This window comes from Hyla sarda, chromosome 2 (assembly GCF_029499605.1).
Source record: "Hyla sarda isolate aHylSar1 chromosome 2, aHylSar1.hap1, whole genome shotgun sequence".
In the NCBI taxonomy this organism is placed as follows: domain Eukaryota; kingdom Metazoa; phylum Chordata; class Amphibia; order Anura; family Hylidae; genus Hyla; species Hyla sarda.
This window is the reverse complement of record NC_079190.1, coordinates 342031924-342046197: the sequence shown is the minus strand read 5'-3', so window position 1 is coordinate 342046197 and position 14274 is coordinate 342031924. Positions and strand designations below refer to the sequence as shown.

At 43.9% G+C, this 14274-nt stretch overlaps 1 protein-coding gene across 1 annotated transcript in view; it reads right to left on the bottom strand.

Moving 5' to 3' along the window:
* The window catches only part of LOC130356502 (amine oxidase [flavin-containing] A-like), a 108033-nt gene extending 94142 nt beyond the window's left edge, over positions 1 to 13891 (bottom strand). Inside the window, exon 1 of the mRNA XM_056558165.1 lies at positions 13443 to 13891. Coding sequence (XP_056414140.1) covers positions 13443 to 13488 — 46 coding nt within the window. The 5' untranslated portion in view covers positions 13489 to 13891. The remainder of the gene's footprint in view (positions 1 to 13442) is intronic.
* Between the last annotated feature and the right edge of the window lie 383 nt (positions 13892 to 14274).

Genomic DNA, 14274 nt, shown 5'->3' with positions numbered 1-14274 from the left:
TTTTTTTTTTATAAAAGTGAAGTAGTCCATCCCCCCCCAAAAAAATAAAAATTTCCCTAATTTCCTATTTTAAAAAATAAGTAAAAAATGTAAATAAATTAACTTATTTGGTATCGCCGGGTGCGTAAATGTCTGGTTCATAAAAACATTATGTTAATGATCCTGTACAGTGATCGGTGTGAACATTTAAAAAAACACCAAAGTCCAAAAATATGAATTTCTAATCACATCATATATTATATAAAAAAAATTCTTAGAAGCAATAAAAAATCTAAAAAAAAAACATCAAAACAAGAATGGTACCAATAAAAATTGCAGATCACAGCGCGAAAAATTAGCCCTCAAACATCCCCGTATACGGAAAAATAAAAAAGTTATAGGGCTCAGAAGGGGACATTTTTCAATATACTAATTTTGTACAATAAAGTTTGACTTCTTATAAAAGAAGAGCAATATTATAAAAGCTTTTTAAATTGGGTATCATTTTAATTGCATTAAATGGGTAGTCCAGTGGTGAAAAACGTATCCCCTATCCTAAGGATAGGGGATAAGTTTGAGATCGCGGGGGGTCCGACCGCTGGGGCCCCCTGCGATCTCTCTGTACGGGGCCCCGGCTCTCCGCCGAGATAGCGGGTGTCGACCCCCGCACGAGGCGGCGGCCGACACGCCCCCTCAATACATCTCTATGGCAGAGCCGGAGATTGCCGAAGGAAGCGCTCCGGCTCTACCATAGAGTTGTATTGAGGGGGCGTGTCGGCCGCCGCCTCGTGCGGAGGTCGACATGCCCCCTTCCAGCGGGCTGTCGGGGCTCCGTACAGGAGATCGCGGGGGGCCCCAGGGGTCGGACCCCCCGCGATCTGCAACTTATCCCCTATCCTTAGGATAGGGGATAAGTTGCTCACCACTGAATAACCACTGGACTACTCCTTTAACCTACAGAATAAAGATAAACTAATATTTTAACCATAAACATCACTGCATAAAAACAAAACCCCCAAAATGTTGCAAAATTTGAATTTTCCTGTGTCCCAAGGGCAAATGGGCTGTGTCCTTGAGTGGTTAAAGTGGGGCCTGGCTTGGAATTTACTTAGGTGAGTCCAGCAGAAGAAGTACCAGCAGGATCACCACATCTCCCAGTGGATCGGCACATCTGATGCAGTTCACTTTTACTTTTTTTTTTTTGAAATATCCCCTCTTATTAATTTGTTAATAAGTGTTTTTCCTTTACTGTACACAAATATAGGGGGGTCTCTGAACAGACTTTCATATTTGGGGTCTGCCCCCAGTAGTCCCCAGTACTTGTTCACTGTTTGTTTTACCAATTTAGCATGTTTGTCATAAGTACCAATATACATTATGCGTTTATTCAAATTTTCTTCTTTCTTTTTTTTCTTTAATAGATCGTCTCTATTCATTGCCGTCACCTCTTAACTCTCTCAATCGCCTTTCTTTTATAACCTCTTTCTACAAATTTCTTTATTAAACAGTCTGCGTTTTTTTCATACTCTCTATCATTACTTGTAATTCTTCTAGTACGGATAAATTGACTTTTGGGGAGTCCCTTAAAAACTGCTGGATTATGATAACTGTCTCTATGTAACAAATTGTTCTTATCAGTTTTTTTTTTAACATACAATGTAATCTCAAATGTGTTATCTTTTTTATTACCACATCTAGATATTGTATATTGAATTTGTTATACTTTAAAGTACGGTAAATTTAATTGATGGATGTTTCTTGTTAAGTTTATCTACAAACTCCAGCAGTGCTTCTTCTGATTTGTCCCACAGCATGAACACATCGTCCACATAGAGCATCCATGTTTTCGGTGTGTCCATGCTGTGGGAATCAGTGCCTGAAAAAATATTTTTTTTCTTCAAAAAATATGTTTGCTAAACTGGAAACCCCATCGATGTACCATCGCACTCTGGGTCAAATCTAAAGTAATTCTCAACCAAAACGAAATCCAAAAGTCCCATTAAGAAAGATATCATGCGATTACTTAATTTCGTGTTTCTACTCAATATTTCGTAAATACAATGTTTCCCCTCTTGTTGCTGAATATTTGTATAAAGACTCTGTACATCCAGCGTGCATAAAAGTGTCACGCTGGATGCATCCAAGTCCCTTAATTCACGTATGAAGTGGCTTGTATCTTGCAAGCATCTGTCTAGTTTTTTTACTTCTGGTTGGAGATAACTATCCACAAGGATCGCGAGAGGCTCCAGGAGTGACCCCATCCCCGACACTATGGGGCGCCCCGGGGGTCTATCGTGATCCTTGTGGATTTTTGGCAGCAAATACAGAATGGGAATTCTAGGAAATTCTACATTTAATATAGTAGGAAATTTTTGAGAAATAATCCCCTCCTCTTTTGCTTCGTTTACAAAGCTGTCAATTTTCTTTCTTAATTCAACTGTTGGGTCTTTTTTTAATAATTTATATGTTTTCTGATCAGATAATTGTTTTCTTGCTTCTTCAATATAGCTGTTTCTATCCATCAGAACGATCCCCCCCCCCCCCCCCTTATCAGCTCTCTTGATGACAAGGGAGGGGTCATCGCCAAGGGAAGAGACAGCCATACGTTCTTCTTTAGAGACGTTCGGACGGAATTTTTTCACAATATTCCATTTTTTAGAGACCTCGTCTGACACGGTCTGCAAAAAAGCTTCAACCGCAGCAGACTGTCGCAGCAGTCTGGCACAAAACTCAATTTTTTTCTTAATTTCTCCGGAATTTCTAATACATTCCCCATTTTTTCTCTATCCCCATATTTTTTTTATCATGCATAAACATTTTCATTTTAATGTTCCTTCCAAATTTGAAAAGGTCTACTATAAAATCAAATAGGTCCTTCTCAAAAGTGGGTACGAAGCCTAAGCCTCGGTTTAGTACTGATGTTTCTGCAGGGGTTAATTCATGTTTAGAAATGTTGACTATTAAGTCCTGATTTAGCTTTTTGTTTTTTCTTTTTCTTTCTTCTTTTTTGTTGCGTCGCTCTAGTCTGTAGTAGTCTCTATTTCTCTGCTTTCCGTTGAGGATTTTTGTTGTTTCTCCTTCCCTTTCGTTTTTCCTAAAAAACGTGGTTTCCTCTTTATGGTCGGCTCATTTTTATCTGATACATCATGTATGTAAAAGCCGACCATAAAGAGGAAACCACGTTTTTTAGGAAAAAATCTATTTGGGGTGGTAATGATTCTCTCTCTTTAAAATTGTTATCTTTTAAAATAACTGTTCTTTTATGTCTCATCTCTTTTAAAAGGATTTCAAATGTTCGAGCTTTAGATATAACTCGAAGACAATATTCCCCTCAAGGAGTAAATTTTTTTATACATAGACGTAAGAAAACAAACCTTCACTCAGTTTTTTTTATCCGAGTTTTCCCCATCAGAAAAACTTGTGTAGTCAAATGCTTAGAAGCCTATGAACATAAAACAGAACCATTCAGGAATCCTTAAAGGGGTACTCCCCTGCTCAGCGTTTGGAACAAACTGTTCCGAACACTGGAGCCGATGCCCAGGAGCTTGTGATATCATAGCATGACAGCCGTCACACCCCCTCCCATAGACTTGAATTGAGGGGGTGGGGCATGAAGTCATGAGGAGGTGGGGCTATGACATCACGAGCTCCCGGCGTTGGCTCCAGCATTCGGAACAGTTTGTTCCAAACGGTGAGCAGCGGAGTACCCCTTTAAATGCCTCAATTACTCATATCTTACTGCAGTCCGCATCATCCAGTTTTTTCCGCAACTCTAGCCAGATGGGTTACCAAAACCATTACTTTAGCAGGTATTGACCGGCAAGCTCCTTACATGACAGTGGGCTCAGCCTATCACCGGCCGAGGTGAGAAATAGCTGTGGCCAGTGATAGGCTGACGGCTCTGTGACGTTCCCACCCCCAGGACCGCAGCGGATGGACCGGGAGCCCGGGCACAGGATAGTACACTACAGCGCAGTGGCTGAAAATTATTTGTGGGGGGGGAAAGCAGCGCTCGCGGGTGACTATTAGTTCCCCCGATATGGGGGACAGCGCAGCGCTAGGCTGATAAACCGGAGGGGGGGGGGGGGAGAAGCAGCGCCCACGGGTCACATGATTGGGGGGGGGGGTGGAAAATACTGTTAAATACAGTGGAACCGCCATAACTTACAAAAATACCATGATACACATTTTTGGTCATACCGCCCAGCTCTAATATATACATATATATGTGTACCCTAAAATGGTGCATGCTAAAAACACTTGTTTTTTTTATTTGACTTTTTATTGGGGGAGGGGCTTATTCACATTTATGAAAACTTTTTTTTTTTTTTTACATATTTTAATTCCCCACAAAGGACTATATACAGCAATATTTTGATTGCTTATAATGTTCAGTGCTATACATAGGAATAGCACTAATCAGTAATATTGGTGATCTACATAATGGTCTTCCTGTAGGGAGACCATAAAAGAAGATCACCAGAGTTGACCATGGAGCAGATGAACGGAACTCCGGGCACCATCTTGATACATTGGACTCCCAGGTTTGCGCTGCAGTTGGTGTGATAAGTCTCTGTAAGCCCCCGATAAAGCATCTGAAGTGTTAATAGCAGGCATCAGCATAATTGCCAATTTCCACCATTAGCAGTGGGGACCCGCAGTCTATGAAGCGAGCGTAGATCCTGTGGATAGGGGATAATTTATTTTTCGCCGGAGTACTGATGTTACATCAAGACATCTATGCGTAGGAGGGGTGAAGAGAATACATCATCCAAGGATGTCAATGGTTTGGGGTCTGAGTGCTTAGTACCTGACTGACCACAAGAACAAACGCAGAAAAAATGCTACTCTGTCAGTAGGACCAGGATGGCTTCATAGACTTACATTTGAGTCTGTCCTGGTCTTGTGACACAGGGCCAGGAGGGAACATGTTAAGCACACACTTTTCTCGGCTCTATGGCCCAGAATAATCAAACTGTGTAAGAGAAAAATAGAGTGATTTTCCCACAGCAACCAATCACAGCTCAGCTAACGAGCTCTGGCAAAGTAAAACCTGAGTTGTCATTGGTTACTGTGGGAAAAATCACTATTATTTCTCTCCCACAGTTTGATAAATCTGGGCCTATGACATTTCAAAAGTTTTTTTTTTTCCATGGCTGTGCCCATTCAAGATAAGCCAAAGAAATAATATTGGGTTTTGTTACAAACAGAAGAGATTACTTAAGAGTCCAGGGGTATGGCCTCAGTCTGTTGTTAGTTCTTGCGTCAATAACTGGTTTGTTTTCCCCAAAATGTTCCACCCTCTGTCATTCTTTAACCCCTTCCCGCCATAGGACGTATGCATATGTCCCAGTTGCTAACATGTTAGCGCAACTGGATGGACTGTGCATACATTCTGCTGATATCCTGCTCAGCGCGATGCGTTGCAGGAGATTGCTGTCGGGACCCGGTTGTCATTCACCGCCAGAGTCCCGCCGCTGCCAAGACCGGGATAGCGCCGGTCTCGGCAGCACTAACCCCATAGATGCTGTGATCATTCCTGAATCACAGAATCTATGGGGTTGACAGGGGAGGGGGCTTCCCTTGTTCACCAATGGCGATGCGAGCTAATAGCCTCCTGTCTGCCTAGTACGGCAGCCTGTGAGGTCCAGCTATAGGATGGATCACACAGGCTGTATGTCAGTGTATACTGACAGTTATACTGTGATGCAGTATGCAGATGTACTGCAGCATAATATAACCTGTAAAAAGTTAAAACATAAAAGGTTTTTAAATAAAATCAATAAAGTGTAAACATTTTTTATAAATAAATGCTCCTTTCCCAATAAAACCCTATATTATCACCCCCCCCCCCCCCAAAAAAAAAAAGAAAAAGAATAAGAAAATGGCCAAACCTATACATAATAGGTATTGCCACATGCATAATGAATAGTACTATAAAGCGATAATGGCCTTTATTCCACATGGTGATCACCATAAAATAAAAATAAAACAAAAAAAAACACAAAAAAGAACATTTTGATCCAAAATGTGGAATAAAAAAAGATCCAAAGGTAGCCTGAATCGCAAAAATGATACCAATTAGTACAGCTTGTCCCACAAAAAATAAGCCCTCACACAATGCGCTTATATGAAAAATAAAAAAGTTATGGCTGTCAGAACATGACAACAGGGGAAAAAAGGATTTTGTAGAGAAAAGAAAAAAAGAACATAAAAAAGCTACAGTATATAAATTGGGTATCGCCATAATCATACTGACCCACAGAATAAAAATAACATAATTTTTACCATTCATGGCCACCACAGGGTATGCAATAAAAAATGCCATACATTTTCAAAGTTTTCACAATATTTTGGAATTTTTCACAAAAAATGCAGCATGAATAAACAAAGATTTACCACTAATATAAAGTACAATATGTCACGAAAAAAACTATCTCAGAAGAATCGCGTCGCTAAGCGTGTCTGAGCGCTCACGTGACCAGCAACCATGAATATTCAAATTCAGCCGGCAGGCCGCCTCCAGCATGCAATTCAGAGCAGATAGAAGCCGATCTTCAGAGGGACAGGGTGCAGGACTGAAGGTATGTATTAGGGATCGACCGATTATGGGATTGGCCGATATTATCGGCCGATATTCACGATTTTTTAAGTTATTGATATTGGCATCTAACCTTGTCAATAATGTGTCCAGCGCATGCGCCCCCGATACCTGCTGCTGTGCGGCCCTGCTCCGCTGTCCCGTTCTCCCGATCGCATCATGGCGTCCTATGGAGGAGCATGTGACACACACGTCACTCCTCCTCCCCTGCGCACAGCATAACGCTACGGAGGAAGCAGAGTGACGTGTATGTCACATGCTCTTCCATAGAACGCCATGATGCGATCGAGAGAGCGGGACAGCGGAGCAGCAACACCCGAGGACAGCCGCAGATGAGCTGTCTACAAGAGGAGGGGGGGCTGCTGTCTACAAGGGGATGGGGCCTGCTGTCTACAAGGGGGGAATATCGGTATAAGTTATCGGCTATCGGGCTGAAAGTTCACAGGTTATCGGTATCGGCTCTAAAAAATCAATATCGGTCGATCCCTAGTATGTATTAGGGATCGACCGATATCGTTTTTTTAGGGCCGATACCGATAATCGGTGCAGGTTAGGGCCGATAGCCGATAACTTATACCGATATTCCGGTATAAGTTATCGGCTATTTAACCCCCTGCGACACCGCTGCAGATCATTGATTTAAATCGGGCGCTTTAAATCAATGATCTGCAGTGGCTTTTGCGGGGCCATAGGCCGCCGCCGCCACCCGCTTCTCTCCCCCTACCTGTCAGGGTGGTCCGGGCCATCCATCCTTCCTTCCTGTAGTGTCCGGGGGCGTTCCGGGTGAAGAGTGAACCGGTCCGGGCTGTCCTTCTTCTCCGGCGGTCATCTTCTCCACTCTAGGCAGGCTCAGGCCTAGTACGCTGTATAGACGCCGCTGCACAGTGAAGCCCGTGCGCAGCGACGCACCTGACGTCACAGCCTAGCGGCGTCTATGCAGTGTACTAGGCCGGAGCCTGCCCGGAGTGGAGAAGATGACCGCCGGAGAAGAAGGACAGCCCGGACCGGTTCACTCTTCACCCGAAACGCCCCCGGACACTACAGGAAGGAAGGATGGATGGCCCGGACCACCCCCGGGTAAGTTTAATTTTTTTATTGACTCGGAGGGTGGGCCAAACCGGTATAGCGGTATGGGCAAAAATCCATACCGGTAAACCGCCCAGCATCACGGTGGGGGGTGCGACGCAGTGCGGTGGGTCGGGGGTGCGGTGCGGCGGGTCGGGGAGGTGGCGGTCGCGGTGCGGGCGGAGCATTATCGGCTTATCGGCAAGGTAATTGCCGATACCAATAATGCCCAAAATCGTGATTATCGGCCGATAATATCGGCCATATCGATAATCGGTCGATCCCTAGTATGTATATTAGTCATCAGTCTCCTGTTCACCCACACTGTAATCCGGTGTATTGGGTTTATTGTGGGATGAACAGGATGACAGTTTTCCTTTAAGGTAAAAACAAGTGGCATCCTTAACCCCTTAAAGGGGTACTCCGCCCCTAGACATCTTATCCCCTATCCAAAGGATAGGGGATAAGATGTCAGATTGCCGGGGTCCCGCTGCTGTGGATCCCGGGGATCGCTACTGCAGCACCCCGCTATCATTACTGCGCAGAGCAAGATCGCTCTGCACGTAATGACAGGCAATACTGGGGCCGGAGCATCGTTACGTCACGGCTCCACCCCTCGTGACGTCTCGGCCCGCCCCCGTCAATACAAGTCTATGGGAGGGGGCGTAGAGGTCGTCACGCCCCCTGCCATAGACTTGCATTAAGGGGACAGGCCGTGATGTCATGAGGGGCGGAGCCATGGCATCACGCTGCTCCGGCCCCTGTATCGCCCGTCATTACGCACAAAGCGAACTCGCTCTGTGCAGTAATGATGGCGGGGTGCCGCAGCGGCGATCCCCGGGGTCCCCAGCAGCGGGACCGCGGCGATCTAACATCTTATCCCCTATCCTCTGGATAGGGGTTAAGATTCCAGGGGCGGAGTACCCCTTTAAGGACCGAGGTCATTTTGGCCTTAAGGACCAGAGCATTTTTTGCACATTTGACCACTGTCACTTTAAGCATTAATAAGTCTGGGATGCATTTACTTATGAAGTTGATTCCAAGATAGTTTTTTCGTGACATATTCTACTTTATCATATTATCATCGTTTCTTGGAGAAAATTTCCAAAATTTCATGAAAAATTTGAAAATTTAGAATTTTTCTAACTTTGAAGCTCTCTGCTTGTGAGGAAAATAGACGTACCAAATAAATGATATATTGATTCACATATACAATATGTCTTTTTTATGTTTGCATCATAAAGTTTTTCAGGCACCAGTTCAGTTTTGAAGTGGATTTGAGGGGTCTTCATACGAGAAATACCCCAAAAATGACCCCATTATAAAAAATGCACCCATCAAAGTATAAAAAATGATATTCAGAATGTTTGTTAACCCTATAGTTGTGTCACATAAATAGCAGCAAATTGAAGGAGAAAATTCAAAATCTTCATTTTTTAAACTAACATGTTCTTGTAGACCCAGTTTTTGAATTTTTACAAGTGTAAATGGAGAAAATGCCCCCCAAAATGTGTAACCCAATTTCTCTCGACTAAGGAAATACCTCATATGTACCGCCGGGTCACAAGGTCAAAGGGGAGGGGGGTACATGGAAAATATGAAGAACAAAAGTCAGTGTGATAACGTTAATTTGTGAGCCAATATTTTCAGCAAACACTGGAGTACATTTCAGCAAACACTGAAGTACATTACTGTCCTAGCACAGTGACAGCAATATAGCGCAGGAGTTACTCGATACATGCAGAGTGTGATACAAATGTATACTGAACATTCTGATAATATTGGTTACATAGAGTTTCAGACTGTGCCACTGTGTCCACTGGGATGGAGCATGATAGTATTAAAGGGGTACTCCGGTGAAAACCTTTTTTCTTTTAAATCAACTGGTGGCAGAAAGTTAAACATATTTGTAAATTACTTCTATTAAAAAATCTTAATCCTTCCTGTACTTACTAGCTGCTGAATACTACAGAGGAAATTCTTTCCTCTGTAGCATTCATGCCACCCAAGGACAACTCCCAGCAAGGTACAAAGATTAACTCATAAATAAAAGTTAAGTACCAAACATAGTCCAGTGTAGTCAGTACACTATTATTACTTTAGTCTTATCCAATGTCACTGATTAGATAGAACTGTAGTCTTGCATATTTTTCAGTCCACCCATGTCTATAATGAGTATGTCTGATGTTTTCTCCTGTCCCAGTCTGCAGGATACTTTACTGGCCAGAAGGTATTCCTGATAGCTTCAAAACACGTGTAGATACAGAGTTAACCAAATGTAAATGTAACATGATGTTTGGAGTCTATGTATAGAGTTCTGGGGGGAAGTGTTTCAAACCAAGGGACCCCAGTAGCAAAGTCATTGGGTAGATAGCCTCAGGCAGCTCAATCTGAAATGTCTCGTAAAGTTGTTATGGATATAGTTGTTGGAGAGTGTCGAGATGGAGATTACAAGGTCAAAAATCTTCACCTCTTCATTGATGTTCCTCAGACCTGGAAAGGACATTGTGCAAAAATGTCCCAGGAACTGTCATCGGCCCAAGTGGCCACTTAGGTCCTCCGCTCTCCAGGACTGGGTGTCGAGGGCGACTGTAATTAAGAGGGGGAGTTTGTGGTGACCCAGTATGGGATGGTGTTTCCCCATACCTTTCCTGCACTGTCAGGCAGTGTCCCTCAGTGTCCCCTGCAGTTGTTTCCCCCATGTAAATATGTTGTGTATTATATTGTGTGTTGTATCTTTAATAAATTTAAGAAAACGTGGTGTGAACCCAGCCTTACACAGGCTTGTAGTGCGGATGATGCTGATTAAAGCGGTACTCAAATTGTGTAGATTCGCCCAGCCATTCCTCCACAAATTGTGTTTTTTATATATGCTAATGAGGATGTTGGCGCATGGGCGGAGCTCCGATCCGAGCTTAGCGCATCCTGACGTCATCTTCGCCCGCTATTCAATATTCATAAACCACTTCCCTGCTCCTTGGGCCGTGTTATAGTACTGTGCATGCGCCGCTTACTGTGCAACGACGTCTGCAGCTGTGAAGCCGAGGGGAACGCCGCTTCCGAGAGGAGACAGTAAGCGGCGCATGCGCAGTACTATAACACGGCCGAAGAAGCAGGGATGGGGTTAATGAATATTGATGAGCCGGGCGCAGCGGCGAAGATGACCTCAGGGTGCCCGAAGGCCCTCATTAGCATATATAGAAAAATGCAATTTGTGGCGGAACGGCTGGACAAATCTACACAATGTGAGTACCGTTTTAATCAGCATCACCCGCACTACAAGCCTGTGAAACAGGTTTAGTGCAGGTGATACTATTGACAGATTTTATTTAACCCCTTAAGGACGCAGGACGTAAATGTACGTCCTGGTGCGGTGGTACTTAACGCACCAGGACGTACATTTAAGTCCTGTGCATAACCGCGGGCAACGGAGCGATGCCAGTGTCATGCGCGGCTGATCCCGGCTGCTAATCGCAGCCAGGGACCCGCCGGCAATGGCCGACGCCCGCGATCTCGTGGGCGTCCGCCATTAACCCCTCAGGTGCCGGGATCAATACAGATCCCGGCATCTGCGGCAGTGCGCGATTTAAATGAACGATCGGATCGCCCGCAGTGCTGCTGCGGGGATCCGATCATTCAGAACGCCGCACTGAGGTCCCCTCACCTTCCTGCTTCCGGCCCCCGGCGTCTTCTGCTCTGGTCTGTGATCGAGCAGACCAGAACAGAAGATAGCCGATAACACTGATCTGTTCTATGTCCTATACATAGAACAGATCAGTATTAGCAATCATGGTATTGCTATGAATAGTCCCCTATGGGGACTATTCAAGTGTAAAAAAAAATGTAAAAGTTAAAGTTAAAAAAAAGTAAAAAATCCCCTCCCCCAATAAAAAAGTTAAACGCCCGTTTTTTCCTATTTTACCCCCAAAAAGCGTAAAAAATAAATTTTATAGACATATTTGGTATCGCCGCGTGCGTAAATGTCCGAACTATTAAAATAAAATGTTAATGATCCCGTACGGTGAACGGCGTGAACGTAAAAAAAAAAAAGTCCAAAATTGATACTTTTTAATACATTTTATAAAAAAAAATTATAAAAAATGTATTAAAAGTTTATTATAAGCAAATGTGGTATCAAAAAAAAGTACAGATCATGGTGCAAAAAATGAGCCCTCATACCGCCGCTTATACGGAAAAATAAAAAAGTTATAGGTCATCAAAATAAAGGGATTATAAACGTACTAATTTGGTTAAAAAGTTTATGATTTTTTTTAAGCACAACAATAATATAAAAGTATGTAATAATGGGTAGCATTTTAATCGTATTGACCCTCAGAATAAAGAACACACATCATTTTTACCGTAAATTGTACGGCGTGAAAACGAAACCTTCCAAAATTAGCAAAATTGCGTTTTTCTTTTTAATTTCCCCACAAAAATAGTGTTTTTTGGTTGCGCCATACATTTTATGATATAATGAGTTATGTCATTACAAAGGACAACTGGTCGCGCAAAAAACAAGCCCTCATACTAGTCTGTGGATGAAAATATAAAAGAGTTATGATTTTTAGAAGGCGAGGAGGAAAAAATGAAAACGTAAAAATTAAATTGTCTGAGTCCTTAAGGCCAAAATGGGCTGAGTCATTAAGGGGTTAAAGGGGTATTCCAGGCAAAACCTTTTTTTATATATATCAACTGGCTCCGGAAAGTTAAACAGATTTGTAAATTACTTCTATTAAAAAATCTTAATCCTTCCAATAGTTATTAGCTTCTGAAGTTTTCTGTCTAACTGCTCAATGATGATGTCACGTCCCGGGAGCTGTGCATGATGGGAGAATATTCCCATAGGAACTGAACAGCTCCCGGGACGTGAGTCATCAGAGAGCAGTTAAACAGAAAACAACAACTCAACTTCAGAAGCTCATAACTATTGGAAGGATTAAGATTTTTTTATAGAAGTAATTTACAAATCTGTTTAACTTTTCGAAGCCAGTTGATAAATAAAAAAAAAAGTTTTGGCCTGGAATACCCCTTTAAGTCAAGTCCTGCAGCCACAAGTCTGGTGCAAAGTAAGCTAAAGTCACAGTCCTGTCAGTCAAGTCAAGTCTTCTGTCTATCCAGTGTGGCCTGTACTAAATTCTCCTGTCTACTACAAGTCCCAGCAAACCTGCGAGGTCTCTGTGTCACTGGTCATCTCCTTGGGCCCTAGCTGTACTGCATAGACTGTAACAACTGTCTACCCTCAGTAAAGCTACTGTTGTCCGTATTGGCGTCGGTGTCTTCATTTTCCCCATGCCTAGCCCAGGATCCAGTGGTATTTAAGGCTAAACCATGCCCTGGCGTCATGAACACAAGGGGTTAATACCATCTGCCCCTAGGGCAACAACATCTGCCCTGCGCCACACACCCATTACCACACTGCTATATCCTATCCTGACCAATCTCACTGTGCCTAGGTCAGAAGCTGTGTGCGTTTCTGCATGTCGCTGCTCTTTGCAGACGCTCCCTTCTCTGCAGGCGCTGTCAGTCACTAAAAGACCGTGCTTCTCCACGGCTCCATCTCAGTTCCTAAATAGGAGAGCACGTCCCTGCACACCTCCACCTTGGATGACTGGAGAAGGACTACAAGGTTCAGCCAGCCTGTTCCAGCAAGTTCACTGCAAAACTTCTATTTCCCGTAGCTGAGCATAGCAGGAGTTGGGAGCTAGCTCTATAATAGTCATAAAGAGGGCATGGGCTTCATGTGGGTAGAGCTGGTACTGACAAATGGCGGGTAAACAGCAAAGAACAGTCTTACCTGAGATGCCTGCACCGATGACAATGACATCATATACGGTACTCATGGTTGCTGTGCTGCCTCTGTCACTGGCTGTGGAGCCCTTCTAGTGCTGGTACATCAGGCTGTCCACAGACGAGCCAGCAGCGCCCCTCCCCCTCCCCGGAGCTCGCACTCTTTGCATTGGTCTGGCTCCAGTCAGGGGCTTAGCCGCCTTCCCTCTCTGTGTGCTGAAAGGTCGGCCGGCGGCCAGGATGAGGAAGGGATTGGCTGTTCCTGGCCATTGAAGAGTGGAGCAGGGGGGGAGTCCGTCCTCTCAGAAACTTTGCTGTATACAGACATAGGGGACGTGTGGGGAAAGAAGGAAGGGAGAGCCCCCCAGCATCAGATAAACACCAGTTCACACCTCCCTACTTTTCTAGGAAGTCGCATGTCCTGCTCCCTCCCCATCACTGTGCTGCACGTATTCCTTCATCCACTCAGTTACAGGACATAAAAGTCTTACAGTCTACTTGCTGAGGCTGGCTGAACCTTGTAGTCCTTCTCTAGTCATCCAAAGAGGAGGTGTACACATTTACATACACAGGAGGTGAAGCCAGAGGCTTGTCTTTATCGTTTAGTGCAGTGTTTCCCTACCAGTGTGCCTCCAGCTGTTGCAAAACTACAACTCCCAGCATTCCCGGACAGCTGAAAGCTGTCCGGGCATGCTGGGAGTTGTAGTTTTGCAACAACTTGAGGCACACTGGTAGGTAAACACTGTTTTAGTGACTGAATGTGCATATGCACATAAGGGAGCGTCTGCAAATAGCAAGAACAGGCAAAAAACGCAGACAGCTCCTGACCAAGACTCTGT